Raw genomic sequence first — 21,018 nt, 5'->3', positions numbered from 1 at the left:
ATATATATATAGATATATAAATGGTGTATATATAGGGTACCATCCATGGTTTCAAGCATGGTCTTGGCACATTATCCCCCTTGGGTAAACCGGGGCTATTGCATGAGCATTCTTTAATGTGTATTTTGATGGACACACATTTTCATGTCTATTAGGTACATATCTAGGAGCAGTATATTAGTCTATTCTCACACTGCTATAAAGAACTACCTGAGACTGGGTCATTTATGAAGAAAAGAGGTTTAATTGACTCACAGTTCTGCAGACTTAACAGGAAGTATCACTGGGAGGCCTCAGGAAACTTACAATCATGGCAGAAGGCGAAGAGGAAATAAGCACGTCTTACCATGGGTGACTAGGAGAGAGAGACAGCGAAGGGGGAAGTGCAACACACTTTTAAACCATCAGATTTCATGAGAACTCACTATCACAAGAACAGCAAGAGAGAAATCTGCCCCCATGAGCCAATCACCTTCCACCCTATCCCTCCCCCAACATTGGGAATTACAATTCAACATGAGATTTGGGTGGGGACACAAAGCCAAATCATATCAAGCGAAACTGCCAAATTCCAGTGTAGATTGAGCACTGTTGTGTGCTTGATTTCGTGGTAGGCAGGGGCTGGGAAGATAGGAATAAGCAAAGCATTACCATGGTTCCTGATTTCAGTCTAATGAGGAAGACAAGTCGATAATTTGCAATGATCAATATAAATGTAATAGCTGTGCTTGCAGCAAAGGAGAGGCATGTGGAACTATGAAAGTATACCTGGGACTTTGACCTGGTAAGGATGCAGGTCCTATGACCGAAGGGTAATAATAAACCTGGGGAACTGGAATAAGGCCAGTGTGGTTGGTGCGCAGTGGAAAGGGGAAGCGGAAAGGTAGGTAGGGTTCAGACCAAGCCGGCTGTGTTAGGTGTTTTCATTTTCACTGCTCTCACTAAGGGGGAGAACATTAATTTTTTTTTTTTTTTTTTGAGGGTGGTGGGGGAGGAGGTGGTTATCAAAGAAAGAGTAACCTAATTAGATTTGTAGTCTGAGAAAGATTATCTGGCTACAAAAATGCATTGAAGGAGATGTGTGTGAGTAAGAAGGGAGGCTGGGAGACCCATCAGAAGACACCAGCAATAGTTCAAATGAACACTCACTGCCTCTTAGCCCAAGGTGGTAAGAGACATGGATGGGACAGGTGAAGCAAACCAAGATTCTCGTACATAAGTTTCAAATTTTTGCATGAGTGTAACAGTTCTTATGCCAGTATCAGCTACTATAATTTGGACTTCATAAGTTTGAGTCAAATGATTTAAAACAATTATTAATAGATTATTAATTAACTGCAAGTCCTCTTCAGGTCAATTATTATCCATCAGTATCACACCCTGAGAAAAGCTTAATTCAGTTTCCTAGTACACTTGCTCATCTGTGTTACTATAGGTTTTATCGAACTCTACTAACAATTCCAGTGTTACTCCAAGTTACAATGATTGTGAATGTCAGAGGTATTACAAAATTCAGCAGAATTTATGACTATAGAGTTCATTGTCCCTTCCCAATATCTATCTTTCTTTCTTTCTCTTTCTTTCTTTCTTTCTTTTCTTTTCTGTTTTCATTTCTTTCTTTTCTTTCTTTTTTAATTTTTATTTTTCTGAAACAGGATCTTGCTCTGTCACTCAGGCTGAGTGCAATGGCTTGATCATGGCTCACTGCAACTTCGACCTCCTAGGCTCAGTCAATCCTCCTGCCTCAGCCTTCCTAGTGGCTGGGACCACAGGCATGTACCACACATCCAGCTAATTTTTGTATTTTTTGTACAGATAGGTCTTCACCATGTTGCCCAGACTGGTCTCGAACTCCTAAACTCAAGTGATCCGCCCACCCCTGGCCTCCATATCTGGCCCCCTATACTATTGTGCACAGTGGTCAAGTTCAGAATTACAGGTGTTCTGTGGGTATAATCTGATACCTTTGCTATCTTATAAGGCTGAATTAAAATGGGTTCCTAGGAAGAAGGGCCTTTTAATTTAATTCATAGACAAAGGCCATCACTATTCTGCTCTCTAATTCCTATTTGAAGAGAAATTCTGAGTTTGAAGTGACCTATAGACCGTCCTTGGATCTAGGGAGATTGCAAGAAGATTCTTCAATATTGCAATAGAGTGGTTGGGAGGACAGATTGGAAGCCCCACGGTTTGGGTTTGAGTTACGGCTCCTCACTTAGGGGCTTTGGAACTTTGGTCTGGGCCTCTGTGTCCTCATCGGTAAATGGTCATGCTAATACTAGTTTGCACCTTGTAATGATTAATGTATGTGAATACTTACCTAATGCCTAACTCAGGGTACGTAAGAGTTCTATGGATGTTGGCTGCGTATTATCGGCCTCTTTCTAAATTATTTCCTTTGGATTTAGGTTAACTGTTTAATTACTACAAGAATTTGCCATATGAATTTTGCTCTTGCCTTTGAAGTCGTTGTTAAAGTTAATGTCTAATACATTGCTCAAAGTCAATGCCTAATGGGTTTTGGGTTTTTTTTTAAGGTTTAGGCCTCTGAAAGATGTTTTGTCTCCTGTGATATTCATATATACCACCAGTTTCCATGTATTATTACTCATTATTTTTCCTTCTCTGTCTTAGCTACATAGAAGTTCAGAGAACATTAACCTGAAAGGTGGACTCTGTGACCAACTTATTCTCCCTTTTTTTCCTAATCTATTAATGTTATATTTATATTTTTATATATACACACATATACGTTTACATGTCTATATGAGAATCGATCTGAAATTCCTTTGGATAAGTAACAAAACACAAATAAACTCACCTAACAAAATAAATTTCAAAAGTATAATTTGTGCGTTCATTAACACCCATTTGCTAAGTAAGCTGCAAAACTTGGGGCAGGTTGTTTAACGTCTCTAAACCTTTCTCTACTTCTGCATAATGAGGGATGATAAGGAATCTACTTTAAAGGGCTCTTGTGAGGAAGGAATATATAAAAAAAAAAATCACAAGAGTGACAGCCTACAATAAGCACTCAAAGCTAGTTGTTAATGTCACCATCACTAGAGTTATTCCCTTATACCAGAATGGAGGATCAGAGAACTTAGTTACCAGAAAATCCTACATACAAACGGATGCTAATGACGGTCGCACAATTTTCCATACTAAATCTCTAAGCCAACTTTTAACTTTTTGGGTATTGCTGATTTTCTACTTTTAAAACTGGCGAGTCAGCCCTGCGTGGTGGCTCACGCCTGTAATCCCAGTACTTTAGGAGGCCAAAGCGGGCAGATCACCTGAGGTCAGGAGTTTGAGACCAACGTGGTGAACATGGCGAAACCCCGTCACTACTAAAAATACAAAAAAGTTAGCAGGACGTGGTGGCATGGGCCTGTAGTCCCAGCTATTCGGGAGGCTGAGGCAAGAGGATCGCTTGAACCCGGGCGGTGGACGTTGGCAGTGAGCCAACATCACGCCACTGCACTCCAGCCTGGGTGACAGAGGGAAACTCTGTCTCTATACCGGAAAAAAAAAAAAAAAAAAAAAAAAAGCTGGAGAGTCACAATGATCCATTTTATGTCAAATGACTAAAAAGTAGTTGAATGCAATACAGAAGTATCAATAACAATGCCACAGTAATGCACATTTTCCTAGTGTGTGCCACAACCGAACGTTATACAAAAACTTGTTATTGTAAAGAATTTTATGGACGTAAAACAATCCATAATAAACATATTGACTATCAATAACTATGGACCCATGACCCAACTTAAGAAATAGAACATAAAGATTATTGAAGCCTCCTCCTGTTTTTACCTCCCCCAACTATATCTTCCTCCTACAGTTCATCACTGTTCTACATTTTTTTCTCTACCATTTGTTCCTCAAGAAAGAGTTTTTGTCAAATATACACCTAATTCTGTGTTTACCCAGTCCACCGTTTGTATAAGCACTATAGCAACCCTTTCCTTCACTCAGACGTGCTCCAACTATTACCTCTTGTCCATTGACTTTTCCATCATCTTCTCTCCTGGATCCTTCCCATCTACTCTGTGTATTCATGTGTTCCCTAGTCTTTTTTTTTTTTTTTTTTTTTTTTTGAGACAGAGTCTCACTCTGTCGCCCAGGCTGGAGTGCAGTGGCCGGATCTCAGCTCACTGCAAGCTCCGCCTCCCGGGTTCACACCATTCTCCTGCCTCAGCCTCCCGAGTAGCTGGGACTACAGGCGCCCGCCACCTCGCCTGGCTAGTTTTTTGTATTTTTTAGTAGAGATGGGGTTTCACCGTGTTAGCCAGGATGGTCTCAATCTCCTGACCTCGTGATCCGCCCGTCTCAGCCTCCCAAAGTGCTGGGATTACAGGCGTGAGCCACCGCGCCTGGCCGTGTTCCCTAGTCTTTTAAAAAAAAAAAAAAAGCCTTTCCCTCTGCACCACAGTGGCATTAAGTTATGGTCTGCCTCTTTCCCACCACTGTTAACTTTCTTGTAAAAATACTTCTCACTTGCTGCCTGCAAGTCTCACACCACCTACTGCTTAATCTTCTATAATCTGTTTACTACCAGCAACCAGAATGCTTCTAGCTACACTTGATCCCTAAACTGGATGGGTCAGTTCTCTTTGATGCTGCCCTCTCTTGTTACCCTCTTCAGCACTATAATCTGCATTAAGAATTCTCAGTTGGTACTCCAGTCTCTTCTCCCAACACCACCCCCACGCCCTCCAATCCCAGAAAGACGGAATGGTTTGAACCCCATCAGCTCTTTCGCTGAGTCAGAATCACCTGGAGTGCTTGTTAAAACCCTGGGCCCTGTCTGCAGAGATGCTATGAAGTCACCTTTGAAGGCAATGACCATTATGTTGCTCAACATCACTGCCCAATGGGGGAATTTTTTATCAGGTTTTAGTCCTGTGAAAAACTTGGCATTTCTAACAAGTTCCCAGGTGATGTTGGTTCCATGTTCACACCTGAAGAAACGCTGAACTAGAGAATTTTTAATGTATTTTTGATCCTTAGCACCTGATGTGTTCAGGCTTTTTCAAACCACACCATTATCACCCCCTGAGAATCACTGGTGCCTGATGGGAGGGAGCTGATACCTCGGGTGTGTGTGGAACTCAGGTGTGTGTGGAACTCAGGTGTGTGTGGGCTCAGATGTGGGGGGGGGCTGAGGTATGGGGGTCTCAGGTGCGTGTGGAGTCTCAGGTGTGCGTGGGGCTTAGGTATGCGTGGGGTTCAGGAGTATGGGGCTCAGGTGTGGGGGCCTCAGGTCAGGGGGCTAGGGTATTTGGAGCTCTGGTTTGTGTGTAAGGGGTAGGGGTGGGTTAACTCTTTTTTTGAAGGAAATAAGGATCTTCTTAGTCATCAAATAGAGCTCCATCTTCTCAGCTCTTCTCTGGTTTGTGTGTAAGGGGTAGGGGTGGGTTAACTCTTTTTTTGAAGGAAATAAGGATCTTCTTAGTCATCAAATAGAGCTCCATCTTCTCAGCTCTTCTTGGCTTGGCCACTTTGTACTGTTTGCTGTTGTTCACACTCCCTCCTGCTTTTCAACATTCTCATCGTGGCTTCTGGGATTCCACACTCTTGTGGATCTCCCATGACCAACTCTTGTGGATCTCCCATTACCGTTGCAGCTTCTGTCTCCTTTCATGTTTCTTTTTCCTCCCACCTGCATTTCCCCCACGTCCTTCTTCGTGGCAAGCTACCTTAGCTGTCCAATGCACGGCCCCAGGGGTCAGCAGCAGCAGTGTCATCTGGGAGCTTGTTAGAAAGGCAGCATCTCAGCCGAGCCCACACGGAGCCAGACTCTGCAGTGTCACAAAATCCCACGGTGATTTTTATGTGCGTTAAATGTTAAAAAACCCTTCTCTAGAATGAAAGGGTTCTCAAATATACCTCCCTAGTCCCGCATATCCTAAGCTTCAACACACTTTTCCAGTTGCCAATTACATGTCTCCACGTGGCTGATGCCCTGGGAAGTCCAAGTGCTGATGCCAAGCTCGTGCCTTTCTCTCACCCTTCCCCTCCTCAGCCCTGCTTCCTGCAAACCAGACACTTCTTTCTTTCCTGCCTCTGCTTACACTACCAGCGGGCATCCAGAGATTACAAAGCAAATACAGACGGGCACCACGCAGGTAATATTAATGAGGGTAGTGGGCTAGGCGGGGACTGGGGTGAACTGGAGACAGCCTGCTATGTCTAATGCGTGAGCAGCTGAAGACTGCCTTTTAGAAATATGGTTTCAATGTTGCCAAACTGTGCATTTTCATGTGAGATCTCTGGATTTGATTGTGGCAACAAATTCAGGGTGGTTTTTGTTTTGTTTTGTTGTTTTTGTTGTTGTTGTTGTTGTTATTAAACGATAGGAGCCAAAGAAAACCTGTTGCAAGCTGTACTGGCCTGTGCTCAAAACCAAGTTCTCTTTGGGTTTCTCCTTCTATCTTCACCTTCATTTCCCCAATCATTGACAAAATTTGTTCATTTCACTCCTTCTCGAAGTCCTGGTATATCTTCAGCCAACTGATTCGGCGCACCAGAGAAGGTACAATAACATCCAGTATTTCCACCTCCGTCTTTCTGCAGTAAAGCCCACCTAACAACTGACAAATTATTAAAAAACACTGCTGTAATCAAGTAAATTACCTTTCTATTCAAAACCCTTCAGAGACCCCCTGTCAAAACCCTACCTCAAATGGCTTTTCCATCCCCTTGCTTTCTTACTTAGCCATGCTTATGACTAGAGCCCACAGGCTTGGACAAGGATCATGGTAGTTGTGGAGATGGAAATAAATGAATGGATCTGAGAGATATTGAAACAGTAAAGTCAGCAGCAAAGCATAGCCGCTCATAAGACTTCTACCACTTCCTGTGAAAAGCCTGCACAAGACGTATCCTATGGTCCACCTGAGTCTGCAAACCGGCAGAGTCTCAGGGTCAGATTTGTTGTGCAATTATCTTTTGTGTAGCCTGCACTGCTTTAAACAACAAATAGTGGGACAGTCTAAAAAGAGTGATTGCACATACAAATCAGGATTCCTGCTTAAAAAAAAAGTGACAAATCCATATGAAAACTTCCCTCTGTGGCAACTACTGGCCGAAGCTGACGTTTCTTCCTTTCCCTTCAGATACAGCGCGTGCTGTTCACCAGTCTTCACCTAGCGCAGGGAAGTTACTATTCACAAAAAGAAGCAAAGCCTTTAGAAATGAATTTAAAATGGGAATCAAATATTTGTAATGTTCTAAAGTGTCACAGGTAAGAAAATGAAGTTAGGGAAATCACACCCTTCCATCCCACTGATGTTAGATATTTGGGTTTTTGTATTAGGTTTTCTTGATAATAGGCAGGACAAAATTTGAAGTCCCATTGAATTACACAGTTCAGTCTTTTGGCCCATGTCAGACGAGTGTTCACTGTTAACATTTCTAAAGGGCTAAACTTTAGTCGCCCTCCTATCCTAGATCTTCCATTGGGGGATCCCTAGATCCATCCATTCCCCACCTCTCCCATGCCCTGCAGGCGACTGACTTCTATGGACCACCTCCGGACTCTGGTTGGGTTTGGCCAATGGTAGGACAGAGGTGGATTTTGGAGGGAGAGAGAATGAGGTCAGGGTGTCTGGTCCCCTGGCTCTACCACTGCAGGGATGACAGGCTGGCTGTGTTCCTCCCCAGATGTAGAGCAACATTCCCTGGGCAGGGAGTGAAGTGGGCAGTTGCTCTTTCCCCTGGCCTCTGAGGGTACAGAAGGACCCTAGTGGTTACCCGGCACCATTGTTGTTTTGGATAGTTTCCTCAAATTATTCTATTTCCTGCTGCAACTTGACTATTTCCCCAGCCTCACTCCTATAACTGAACATTAACCAAATGGATGCAAGAAAAAAATATCCTTGGTAAGAGTCATTTTCTAGAAGTGGAATATCACTATTTGGGAAGATTTTTGCAGCAATTTAAAAATTTGCCTTTGGCTGGGCGCAGTGGCTCACGTCTGTAATCCCAGAACTTTGGGAGGCCGAGGCGGGCAGATCACAAGATCAAGAGATGGAGACCATCCTGGCCAACATGGTGAAACCCCATCTCTACTAAAAATAAAATTAGTTGGGTGTAGTGGCACACACCTGTAATCCCAGCTACTCGGGAAGCTGAAGTGGGAGAATCACTTGAACACAGGAAGTAGAGGATGCAGTGAGCTGAGACCGCACCACTGCACTCCAGCCTGGCGACAGAGTGAGACGCCATCTCAAAAAAAGAAAAGAAAAAATTGCCTTTATAATATTAAGAATTTTATAAATTATATAATCATCTATCTTTAAGCCTGAATTCATGTTTATAAACATTGAACCAAAAAATACATACGCAGTTTAGCCTTAAAAATTAAAAATATTTCCTCTAAAATTATGTATATTCAATCCTAACAATCTCCTCACTTTTGTGTTAAGATCCTTCCATTCACATTTTGGCACATCAGTGCCATCTACTGGAAAGTTAATACACAGGTTTCCCAAATCCCAAAATGTATGTCTTTTGTGGGGTAGTGGGAGGAAATATACCCTTTATTTAAGAAATAAGTCTTACTTTTAAGTACACAGCTGTTTAACTTCCACATCTCTATCAATATAAACCCCAATTAATTACAAAGCACCAAAAATCTAAAATTAAACAACAAAAAAAAAAACACTAAACATTTCTTTCTGCACATCTCTCGGTTTCTAAGATGTTTTTCTGTGGTTCTGCCCTGTTTGTATAAAGGGCACATGTTTAAACATTACCCACTCTTTTACTCAAATCTCTGATATTAATAGGTATGTAAAAAATATGTTAAATATGTATGTTTAAATATAATATGTAACATATTTAAATAAAATATATACATATATATTCTGAAGTCCGTGACAAAGCTTTAGTTGTGAAATAAGCAAGGATGCAGGACTGTACATCTTTTTGTCGTGCTTTCCCCATCATTAGACAGCAATTAAAATCAGACAGAAACAACATGACACAACTGTTAAATTTTCTTATGTGAAAATTGCAACAACAAATATTCTAAATAATATAGAAACAGGAAAGATTGCTTAACTGATTTTAATGACACGAAGCTCCTAGACTTGATATAATCGTTATGCAAAATACATAGGTGAATACTGTCTTCTTTTAAAAATATAAAATAAATAAGCAGACATGTGAAAATAGGCAAGTTTCCATTAAATAAATGAAAATTTAAAAAAAAAAGTTTTGCTTTCCATGTCATTTGAAGAAGGAAAATTATCATTTTAAACAATATTCAAGTTTATTAAACAAATAAAAAAATATTATAAAATGTTTAACTTTCATCAGCTTCAAGGTTTATGTTGCTCCCAAATTTTGCATACAACTGAACTTTCAAATCTGCTAACACCCGCTGAATTGATTCCACTCTGGATTCTAAGGCATCAATTTCTTCTTGCAAATTTTTCTGGAAAAAAAATAATTTAAATTAATTCTATTCAATTGGATGATTTCTGAGCATCTGTGTCTGAAATAATATTTGGGAAGAGTTTTAGGTCAAGAACCTTCTAAACTTGGACAGGCAGCTAAGTAACACTGATAATTAGGTCTAAGTGTCTGAATGCGGGCATTTTGAATTCACGGTCCACACTTGCTTATCACAGAATAAATCAAGCTTGTTTTCTCAGTTTCTGCTGATCCAAAAAAGAGTAAAAAATTAATTTCTAAATTATTTTCTAATAAAGAAGCAAATACAAAGACTTCTATAAACAGTTTCTCCTGGGCCTGCTGGCTTCTAACCCAGCTTTTTCCAACAACAAAAATAACTATGAGACTACAGGAAATGATAGAAACTCACACCACCAACCACCAATAATGAAGAATAACAACTTAGGATCCAAATCTGGCAGAAATTTGCCCTGACTTTGAGACCTCTGGGGCTACACTTTGGAAAAGAGTGGTAAAAAGTGCCTCATTTGTAAGACAGAGCAGCTTTGCCCAGTGAAAAGTCAGATAGTTTTCTAAGTATTTGAGGTGATAGACATGTTAACTATCTTGATTTAATTATTCACATTGTATTAATAAATTATAACATCACGTTTTACCCCATAAATTTATACAATTATAAATTGTCAATTTATAATTAAAAATACAATTCCAAAGGACAATTCTCTCTACCTACCTATCTATAGATACTTAGCCTCTTCAATTCTAAAACCAGTTTTGTAATGTTAATGCTTCCCTCATTAATAGATTAAATGTTAACATATATTCTTTGTTTAAAAAAAAAAAAAAAAAAGTCATAAGTTCCTTCCTGGCTAGGATCAAAACAATTTTTTTCCCTAAACATGACAAAAAAATATGAAATCATACAAACCAAATACCCACTAACATTAGAAACAAAAGAACATCTAATATTGACAGTGTTGCTGTTTTAGAAATCTAGCCAATGGTTCTCAAAGGGTGGCCCCCAGACCAGTATCAGGGACAAAATCACCTGGGAACTTGTCAGAAATACACACTCTGGGGCCCTTACCTCAGCCCTCCTGAAAGAACTTCTTTGGGTTGGGCCCAGCAATCTGAATTTTTAACAAGCCCTGTGGGTGATTGTGATTTTTATGTGTGCTAAAAGTTTGAGAATCACTGTTACAAAACAAGAAATAGAAATAAGACATATGGCTGCTAGAAAGGGATAAATTCTAAATTTCTATACCGAGAAACACTGGTTAATAAGTAAAATAAGACACTAGAAAGTTATTTTAATATCACAAGTCCAATCATCTCTCTCTTTTCCAAAAATCTCTGAAGGCTCCTCTTTGCTCTGGGACGGGAGTGGGCAAACTACAGCCCACAGGCCAAATCTAGCCTGAAGCTTGTTTCTGTCAAGTTTTATTGGAACACAGCCATGCAGATTGACTCATCTTGCTTTCATACCAATTACGGCAGAGGCCGTGCAGCCCACAAAACCTAATATGTATACTTCTGGCCCTTCACAGAAAGTTTGCTGACCCCTGCTAAGACAAAGTACAATTTCTTCAACTCAACTGACTGGAGTTCTCCAAGATGTGGCCACAATTTCAGGTGCTCCCAAATCTCCAGCAAATACATCTTCTTGCAGGTCTATGTTTGCCCACCGTCATCCTATGGCCGTTTATACATGCTGCTTCTCATGACTAGAACACCCTCCGCCCCTTTCTGGCTAATAGCCACATATTCCTCAGCTGCTAGCTGAGCACTTTCCCTGGGAGCCCTTCCCTGACCCTTGATGTCCAGACTAGTATAGATTCCTCTCCCTATGTTCTTAAAGCCACGTCTATCCTCATACCACTTTCTACTCATTATCAGTTTTGTTTACTTTTCTTTCTTTCCATCTAGACTATATGCTCCATGCAGGCAAGGGCTAGGCAGGTTTTGTTGTCCCCAATTATCCCCAGTACAGGGCAGAACCTGATACAGAGTAAGCACTCAATTCATTCATTCTAGAATTCTAGAATGAACAAATGAGTAAAAAAATAAAGGTTCAGCCGGGTGAGGTGGCTCACGCCTGTAATCCCAGCACTCTGGGAGGCCGAGGCAGGTGGATCACAAGGTCAGGAGTTCGAGACCAGTCTGCCCAATATGGTGAAACCCTGTCTCTACTAAAAGTACAAAAATTAGCTGGGCGTGGTGGCGGGCGCCTGTAATCCCAGCTACTCGGGAGGCTGAGGCAGGAGAATTGTTTGAACCCAGGAGGCAGACGTTGCAGTGGGCCGAGATTGCGCCATTGCACTCCAGCCTGGGCGACAGGGCAAGACTCCATCTCAAACACTAAAAAATTAATAAATCAAGGTTCAGTATCTATCTCTGCATGGGGCAGGGGATTCACAATAGCCACAAAAACCATGAACTATCTGGGAATACTTCCAAACATTTTTTAAATGGTTAAACAAATAAAAAGAACAAAAATCACAAAATTTGACCAAGAAGAAAAGATTTAAACATAAGGGAGACATACAACATGCCTGCATGGGAAGACACAGGAGTAAATGATAGTTCTTCCCCAGATTCACTAAATGTGGGTTTCATTCATACGAAGTTTTGCTTTTTATGACATTTGAAGAAGAGCGACTATCATTTTCAGCAATCAGGTTAATTAGCAAAAGCATTAGGAAAGGTTTAATTGCCGTCAGCTTCTCATAGACAAACGATGGGACTGTCCCTGCCATATAGTTAGAAGGCATGTGAACTGAAAATTTCATACCATGTATCAGATGTCTCAGATACTATCAGAGAACTCATATGCTGACCCAGTAATTATACTTCTCTATTTCCTCACAACAATTTTCTAAATGTGAACAAAGATTTATGTAGAAGAATGCTCACAGTAACATTACTACAGCAAAATACTGGAAACAAATTAATGCTAACAATAAGACCCGTGACCCCAGTTGATAACCATCAACATGATATTAAACAGTCATCAAAAACGATGTTTTGAAAAGGCCTGTGTGCCTGGCTCAGAGCAGGCTCCCAATGAGTATCTGCTGGACAAACAAACATTCAACGAAACCGCAAAAATGCTCCTCCTGGAACATTAACTGTCCAAACTGGGAAGCAAACTACATGGAGAGAGGCAGAGAGAACATAAAATAAATACAGGAAAATGTTCACTATGAATGGTTACCTCTGGGTAGAGTTACAGGGGATTTTTCTTTTCTGCTTCAATATATGCTATACCTTCTAAATACTTTGTTTTGAGCAAGGTTCTGGAGTCAGAAGACCACTGTCTATGTGTCACTTTGAATAAATCCTGTAACCTCTCTAAGCCTCTATTCTTTGTCCCTAAATTGGGATAACAGGTCATTGTTAGGATTCAATAAGATCCTGCTGGCAAAGCATTCAGAGCATGTCTGGGACTTAACAAGGCAGGAAGTATTAGCTATCGCTAGCATCCACTATTTCCCTACATCTACAATGACATGTTCTTTATAATGATATAAATTCTAATTTCAGAATTAACTTTGAACATACCTTTGCTTCTTCTAACATTTCTTGTGTTTCTTCTTGAGAATGGCTAATGAAGACATCACCAATTTGATAAGGTATCATTAAGCAGTCATCGTCTGCAAGCATGATGTCATCACAAGCATCTTCTAGGTTTTGGAGTTGTTTCTATAAATGCAAAATGGCAAAGAAAATGTATCCAAAGTTCTCTGACGCAGGCTAAAGGCCAGTTGTAATTTGGGGACACCAACTCTCTGAGGGACCCTCTCACAAAGGTATTATTACCACATCAGAATTTCTAAGACTTTAATTTGTAACTTTTTAGAGGACATTTCACAAGCAAGCACCTAGAGCTATCTAACGCATTGTCCTCTGGATATTTTCAGATTGCTATAAGCACCCTGTGGTGGACAGCAGGCACCTATGGTCACTCAGAATTTCTTCTATTTTAACAATTTTCAACTGTGAATTCTGCCCTCCTACAAAAACAAAACCAAAAAACCAACCTACATTTCTCAGCCTTGCTTGCTGATAGGGTGCAAGTAAATCATGCTGGTAATGAATGCTCTGCCAGCATGCACAAGTGATAATAACTTCAATTCCACCAGTCAAATGCACTTGAGCCGGATTTCAACTCAAGGGAGACGACTGGACACGGGCCCCGATTTACAGGGGTAGGTGGCACTGGCAGCAGCAGCTTGGTGTTCCTAGATCTGCAAGAGTGGCTTCCTCATTGGGAAGACAGCTGACTCTGGGATCAGTGAAGGCCACAACAGCTGCTCCATCGCCAGCCAAGTTCTCCAAGACTTGTTCCTGGACCCTCGGTCTAGACTCAAGTTCCTCAATAATTCTGTAAGTTATCGCATATCCCTTTAAAAAAATGACTTTCTGCTTAACTACAGTGAATCACATTATTCATCTGCAACAAAGAGCCCAGAGAAATATATATTCACTTGTTAACTGAGTTCAGTTTTAGTAGCTATAGTACAAAAAAATTTTATTCTTCTAATAATTATTTTCAATACCTTTTTTACTTCTATTTCTTCCTTCAGCTCTGTGATTCTACTTGTATTCCGTGCAAATTTGTTTATCTTTTGTTGATCTTCGAAAGTAACATTCACATCTTCTGCAGCCTGAAAAAAGTGTTTAAGTTTTTGTAAAATTTTAATGGAGAAGTTATAAGTTAGCTTTTTATATTTCTCAACAATAACTCAATAAGCTACTTGCACTCATACAGTCAAGAATTACATGAAGTCCAGAATTTAACAAATGCCTTATTCTTTGCTACACCAGCTTAAGGTTTGTTCATAAATCTATAAACTTTTCTGATACTCTATAAATAAACTCCTAAGCTATAAAAAATTGCAGATATAAAGAACAATTAATAAGTCCTTTTAAAAGGAAAGAAAAAAGCCAACTTTTGGCCCAGAGCAGACTTTCTCAAGTTGGAGCATTCTTTCATTAAGATGACCCAGGGAACAAAAAGTCACGCGGTCAAATATATTGGTAAATGTCTCAGAGTAGTGTTTTTTTCCTTAGAGCTAAAACTTGCATGAGCTTACTGGCTAAAGGGTCACTGTACATTTCAGTGGCTATACTCCATTCATAGCAAAAATTATGTCTATAATGTAGGATCTGTTTAAATGTCTTAATAAGGTCTACTTCACTAAAAAATGAAGCAAACTGAATGTTTAGTATTTAAAAATTAATATTTAATGTGATTAAATTTACAAATTTGCAAATAAAGAGTACTTGGATAACATAAAGTACCCATTAAATAATAAAAAAAATAGGTAACACTGATTGAGTTTACTATGTGCCAAAACTTCCTATAAGTACTTTATTATCTCTGCTAATCCTCCAATCCATCTTATTAAGGAGGATCACCAGTCCTATTTTACAGATTGAGAAACTGAGGTACACTTTATATAATGTGCCCAAAGCCACACAGCCAGTAGGTGGTGGAGCTTGATTTCAACCCAGGGAGACTGGCTCCAGAGGTCGCACAGGTCCACGAGTTCTCGGAAACTGAATGCGAACAGGGGTCTGTGGAAATGTGCACGTGTGTGTGTGAGTGTGTACACAGGCTTAGGAACATTTGGAAGAGGCAGCAGGATGCCTGCTTTCATCAGATTTTCAAGGAGATACCATATATTTTTTAAAAAATAAAGCTAAAAAATAAAACCAGACTCTCCTTAGGGTTTCCCTTCCATTTATAACATGAAAACCAGAGCACCTGATTCTAGTTTAAAGGAGGAAAGACACTTGTGTGTGTATAAAAATAGTTCATACTGAAGAACTACTTTTGGTTCTTTCGCAATAACAGTAATGAGCTCACAACATCCAGGTCCATCCCTGACCTGGTCTCTCGTGACCATCGACTTAAAGTATGCGACCTTTTATTTCTCAGAGGTTGAAAGGCCGTGTCGAGCAATACAGAGCTCAGTGGTCAGAATATCACATAGCCCTCCCCTTTGTCAGGCTCTCATTCCACCTCAACAATCCAGAAGATAGCCAGAAAAAACTCTTTACATCACACTCTGTCTAGCTTTGAGTGTTCAACCATATGCATAATTTTGATGAATATGGAAGTTGGGGAACACTGAGCTACACTCAAGAAACCAAGTCTATATCTTGGCACACAAGTCATTTTGCCTAAGTGAGAACTGTCAGTTCCCTATGCAAACAGACAGCAAAGAATTCTGAAGAGTTCCTGTTTGCCTGAAGAGTAGATGCCATTTGGTTAAATACTGAACCCCTAAAAACCTTAGCAGGTATTTAGAGATGCATTTGTCACAGTGAGGGCTCAACAGAGCCATTCACATGAACAGATCCAGTGCAGGACTGCCTGGCACATAACTGAGGCTAATACATGGTTTCTGAATCTGAACCTAAATCATGCTTGATCAAACTCATAAACACATAGTTTCCAAAATGTGGTAGAGAGAATTTGGCTATTTGCTTTCTGTCTTTCCAAAGCAGGTATTTCCTGTTGTAGCCCCACCAAACCACAGCCATCAGCACAGACCTGGCCCCTGGTATCCAGATCCTTCTGGTGGTTTTCCCACTGGGGTTAAGGGCTAAAGTTGATGTGTGAGTCAAATACACTGCATGCCGCCCACGGAGTGCTGTTTACAGCAGAAGGTAAGATGTCAGTGCCTTTGATGGCTAACAGAGGCTTCTGTTTTAGTCTCACTGTCCTAGAATATTCCTACATTTCTTGAAGCTGCATTTTGGCAAGAAGTGGGTAATTTTATTTATTTATTTATTTATTTTTTGAGAGAGTCTCACTCTGTTGCCCAGGCTGAAGTGCAGTAGTATGATCTCGGCTCACTGCAACCTCCACTTCCTGAGTTCAAGCCATTCCCCTGCCTCAGTCTCCCAAGTAGCTGAGATTACATACACGTGCCACCACACCCAGCTAATTTTTGTATTTTTAGTAGAGAAGGGGTTTCACCATGTTAGCCGGGCTGGTCTTGAACTCCTAACCTCAGGTGATCCGCCAGGCTCCGCCTCCCAAAGTGCTGGGATTACAGGCGTGAGCCACCACGCCCAGCCAGAAGTGGGTAATTCTTAACTAGGGGAGGGTCAATGGACATTGACAGGTCAATTTAACCCGAGACTGTATGCAAAATGGCATGTATAGTATGTGCATTCTTCTGGAAGCTCTTCATATCCTACAGTATCGGAGGCAGCACACAGAATGGTGGAGAGTCAGGCTGGAATCCAATCCAAGCAAACAGGAATCTTGGGCAAATTACCCAATTCTATGGAACCTCCTCAGGTTTCTTATCTGTAAAAAGAAGCTAGTTCCTACCTTACAGGGTTGATAAAACGAACATGTGGGAGAAAGCTTGATGATGGAGTCAGTCAAATGATAGCCAAGCATTTTATATCCTGAATATTGCTTATCAAAAATCATTACAAAGAACAGATCCAGATCTAGAAGGAAATTCTGCTAGGCCAAAGAGAAATACGCCTGCTCGAGATCCAAGGTAAAAATTAAAATTCCCCGGGCTCTTTTCTTGAGAACTAGTATCTTACGGGATTAGAGGAGGAAACAGAACCATACTCGGTCATGCCCCACACCAAGTCTAGGTATTACTCGGAGTCTGCACTGACAGCTGGGTCCCTAGAAATAAATTCTGGCCAATTTCAGTCTTTTATTTTTACTTTTAAAAACATATCTACCAAGTCTGTATGATGTAAACTTTTGCTTTGTATTTGTACTCAACAACTTTCTTTTTTTTTTTTTGGTTTTTGTTTCTGAGATGAGTCTCGCTCTGTCGCCAGGCTGGAGTGCAGTGGCGTGATCTTGGCTCACTGCGACCTCCACCTCCTGGGTTCAAGCGATTCTCGTGCCTCAGCCTCCTGAGTAGCTGGGACTACAGGTGCACACCACCATACCCAGCTAATTTTTGTATTCAACTTTCATCCATGCAGTAGTTTATTTAACAATTACTGTTTCCTATATGCCATGACAAGAGAGCCACTATCCCACCTGGCAAGCATACATCCTGGTGGAGGAAGAGAAAAAAACAAGATGAACGAGATAATGTTCGATGGTGACAAACGTGATGATGAAAATACAATAGCTTAGGAGAAGAAAGTTTTGGGGGCCTGGGGAGTGAAGGAGGCTTCTTTAGATAAAGGTCAAAGGTAGCCTCTCTGAGGAAAGAACATTTGTATGTAGGATAATCAACAGAAATCAAAGTGCAGATCTCCTTATGGTCAAGAACTGGATCTTAGAAGGCAGAACTTTAGAGATGAGAGTACTGAATCATCTCATCTAAACATTCTCCCCAGCAAAATCATGACCAGTTGAGAGATAACGATGTGTTACAAATGTAAAGTACTCCAGATTGTACATGATTTGCTTTTCATTAAACTCAAAGGGCTCTCTCTCTCTGTCTCACTCTCACTCACTGGCATACATGTTTGTTTTCTCCCATTGAGGGCAAAGGGGAAAAGCGTACATGTAAGATAATCTATCGGGAATTGTTCATAACACTGGAAACATCTACAGGAGGACATTACATCTATCATGTGACTCTCAAAGGCTTCAAAGTTAACGAAGATCTTTTATATTTTGGCCACCACCTACCCTTCTACAAGTTCTTTTCCCATCATGGCTCAAACTTTCTTCCCCTGATTATCTGCCATCAGGCCTTCCTTGTATTAAATGTACTCAGAGTCTCTGCAGATACTCCTCTCTAGAATGCTTCATTCTCTATCCAACTCTCCCTTTCTTTCCTTACATAATCTCACAGATCTCAACTTAAATGGCACTTTCCCAGGAAAGCCTTCTCTGATCTCAAAACAGACCTCATTTTGGCCCTCATTTCGTAAGTACTTTTCCTTCACAGTTCTCACCAGAGAAACTAGTTTTCTGTGTGACTATGTGAGTAATGCCTGCCTCTGTCCTGGAACATACGTTCTTTGGGGCTATAAGAATAAGGGGAGAAGAACTTCCTCACTGGTCACCGCAGTTGTCTCCACTTAAAACTGAGACTATGCCATATTACATGCCCCCAAAAATTTACTGAATCAATGAAAGGGGGAAAACAAAAGTTGATAATTAGAAATTTTGCAATCAAAATCCAGGGTTCAAATCATTCTTCTGCCATTTCCTCTTTGACCATTTACTTCACCTCTCTGCACTTCAGTTTCCATACCTATAAAACGGAGTGAACCACAACTAGTATCTTTCAAGGAATTAAAGGCCATACCTAACACCAGAGGGCCCAATTTCACAAACTAGAGGTGAAGTGAATCTCACCAAGTTTCATACTGTTTTGAATCACCATGGCCCTGGACCCTACTCTGGGACTCAGTAAGAATTTTTGGATGGCAGAATAGTAGGGTGAGCAACACATCTTGAGTTAGCTGGGGCGTTCCCAGTTTTGGCAGTCCCTCAATTTCATATAAAACGGGGCAATGGGTCACCCTACACCAGGCACAGATGGCATAGACTATGTGGTACTGGATGGGGGTAAAGCAAAGGAAGTTCTAATGTGGTCTTAAAAGTGGAATGAATGCAAATCCCGCCAGCCAAGAGATTCTCATGGAAGACCCCCTATAGCAGTTTAAAACTCAGACTCCGGAGTCAGAATGCCTGTGTTTAAATGCTAGCTTTGCCTCCGTGCCTGTTTTCTCATTTGTTAAATAAGGATAAAAACAGTATCTCCCCTAAAGTACATAAGATAAACAATACACCCAAAAAAAAAAAAAGTACAGCTATACCTAGCACACTGTAAAGCTCCCCAAATTGTCAGTCGTTATTTCCTTCCCCCTCTCCACTTTTCTTTTTCTTCTGTCTAGCTATCTTTACACATCTGGGAAGCCACGGATTTATAAACCCGACATGGAAGTTTAGCCTGCTTAGTGGTTACATAGGTGTGCTTTGAGAAAAACCAAACCAAACCTGAGTTCGAACTCCAGCTCAGCTTCTTACTAGCTGAGTCACTTTGGGGCCCCTAACTGCTCTGTGTCTAAGTTTCTCTACCTGCAAAGTGGGGAGGAACCCATTGCACTTGCTGAGCTGCGGGGAGGATAACGGATAAAGGGCCGGCTGCTGGGCCGGCAGATCGTCCGTCTTCAATAAATACTGGTTTTAGCCTGGAGGACTCAGGGGCATAGAGCGTGGACATGGGCAGCTCCGGGTTGGACACGGGGGCTCTTGGGCCTGATAATCCGGGGATGCAGGAACCTGCTGTCCCCCTTATGAGCTGCGTAACCTGAGGCAGGTGACTTCCCATCTCTGGGCCTCAGTTTCCTCACCCGTAACCACGGTCCCAGCAGCAGCTACCCATAACCAATGAGGCTAATGCGATCATGCCGGTGCAACGCCCGAGTCAAGGCCAACCACACTCAACGAGACCTTCGACTTCCCACACCTTAGGGGCAAGGCTGGGGCTGCAGATTCCTCAGACTCCCCGGGGGCACCCTCGGCATCGCGGGAGGCGGCCCAGGGCCCTCGGAGGCTCCCGGCCCCAGCCCCGGCTCCCCGCCTCGGCTGGCCAGGTGCCTAGGAAAACGCTCAGGGCGCCAGGCGCGGGCAGGCCTTGCCGCGGGGCCGCTCTCAGGGCCTCGGCCTCGGCCTCGGGTCCCACGCCGGGCTTCGGAGCTGCGCACCCCCAGCATCCCGCGCCCCAACCCCCGCGGCCGAGATTCGGCGCCACCCGCGCATCCAGAGCCCCGAGCGCCCCACTCACCGCCTTCTTCATGGTGGCCGCCATCTTGGGACTGGACTACGGCACGCGGCGGGGAGGGCCGCAATGGCGCGCTTCGTCCTCGAGCGTTCTCTCGCTCCCGGTCGGCCCAGAACTCCCCGCAGAAATACAACACTGTCTCCACATTCCCTCCTCTTGGACTTTTGGCTAATGATTCCAAACGGCTGGGACGTAGGGAGGAAATGTGACCTGGAAAGACTTGGTACATGCCAATTAAAGGGACAGGCAACCCCCGTGGGCCGACATAAACACGGGGGTGTGGCGAACGGCTCCGGCTGCGGGCAGCAGGGTGCGCGTCCCAGGGTACGCGTCCCTCAGCGTGGCGGGGACCAGCTGGGGCAGGATCAAAGGGGAGGCTGGGGGAATTTTTCTGCATCCGTCCCACAGACTTGCATTGAGAAAGCTGACCTCCCTGTAAAAGAGCTAGGAACGAATGGCCTTGGCAAATAGGGTGTGAGACTTACGTGCCATGATAATTCAGGTGGTGTAAAGGAGGAGGCGCTCCTATCTTTTAATGTAATTTTTTTAAAAATTTAGATTCAGGGGGTAGGTGTGCAGGTTTATTACACGGATATATTGCATAGCGCTAAGGTTTGGGTTTCTAATGATCCCGTTGCCCAAGTAGTGAACATAGTACTCCCTAGGTAATTTTTCAACACCTTTCCCCTGCCTCCTTCCCCGTGTTTGGAATCCCTAGCATTTGTTGTTCCCATCTTTATGTCCATGATTACCCAGTGTTTAGCTCTCACTCGTAAGTGGGAACATGAGTGGTTGATTTTCTGTTCTTTGTTAATTCACTTGGGATAATGATGTCCAGCTGCATCCA

At 42.0% G+C, this 21,018-nt stretch overlaps 1 protein-coding gene across 1 annotated transcript; it reads right to left on the bottom strand.

Moving 5' to 3' along the window:
* Nucleotides 1–9,098: 9,098 nt before the first annotated feature.
* PFDN4 (prefoldin subunit 4) lies at nucleotides 9,099–20,308 on the bottom strand. The gene is made up of 4 exons (NM_001266117.2): nucleotides 20,175–20,308; nucleotides 13,986–14,093; nucleotides 12,988–13,128; nucleotides 9,099–9,445 (listed from the first exon to the last, which is right to left on the bottom strand). Exons 1-4 carry the CDS (start codon nucleotides 20,196–20,198, stop codon nucleotides 9,314–9,316), a joined length of 405 nt encoding a protein of 134 aa, NP_001253046.1. The 5' UTR covers nucleotides 20,199–20,308; the 3' UTR covers nucleotides 9,099–9,313.
* Between the last annotated feature and the right edge of the window lie 710 nt (nucleotides 20,309–21,018).

The sequence above is a fragment of the Macaca mulatta genome, chromosome 10, assembly GCF_049350105.2.
Source record: "Macaca mulatta isolate MMU2019108-1 chromosome 10, T2T-MMU8v2.0, whole genome shotgun sequence".
NCBI lineage: Eukaryota > Metazoa > Chordata > Mammalia > Primates > Cercopithecidae > Macaca > Macaca mulatta.
Note: the sequence above shows the minus strand (reverse complement) of the source record. Positions and strands in the feature narration are given on the sequence as shown.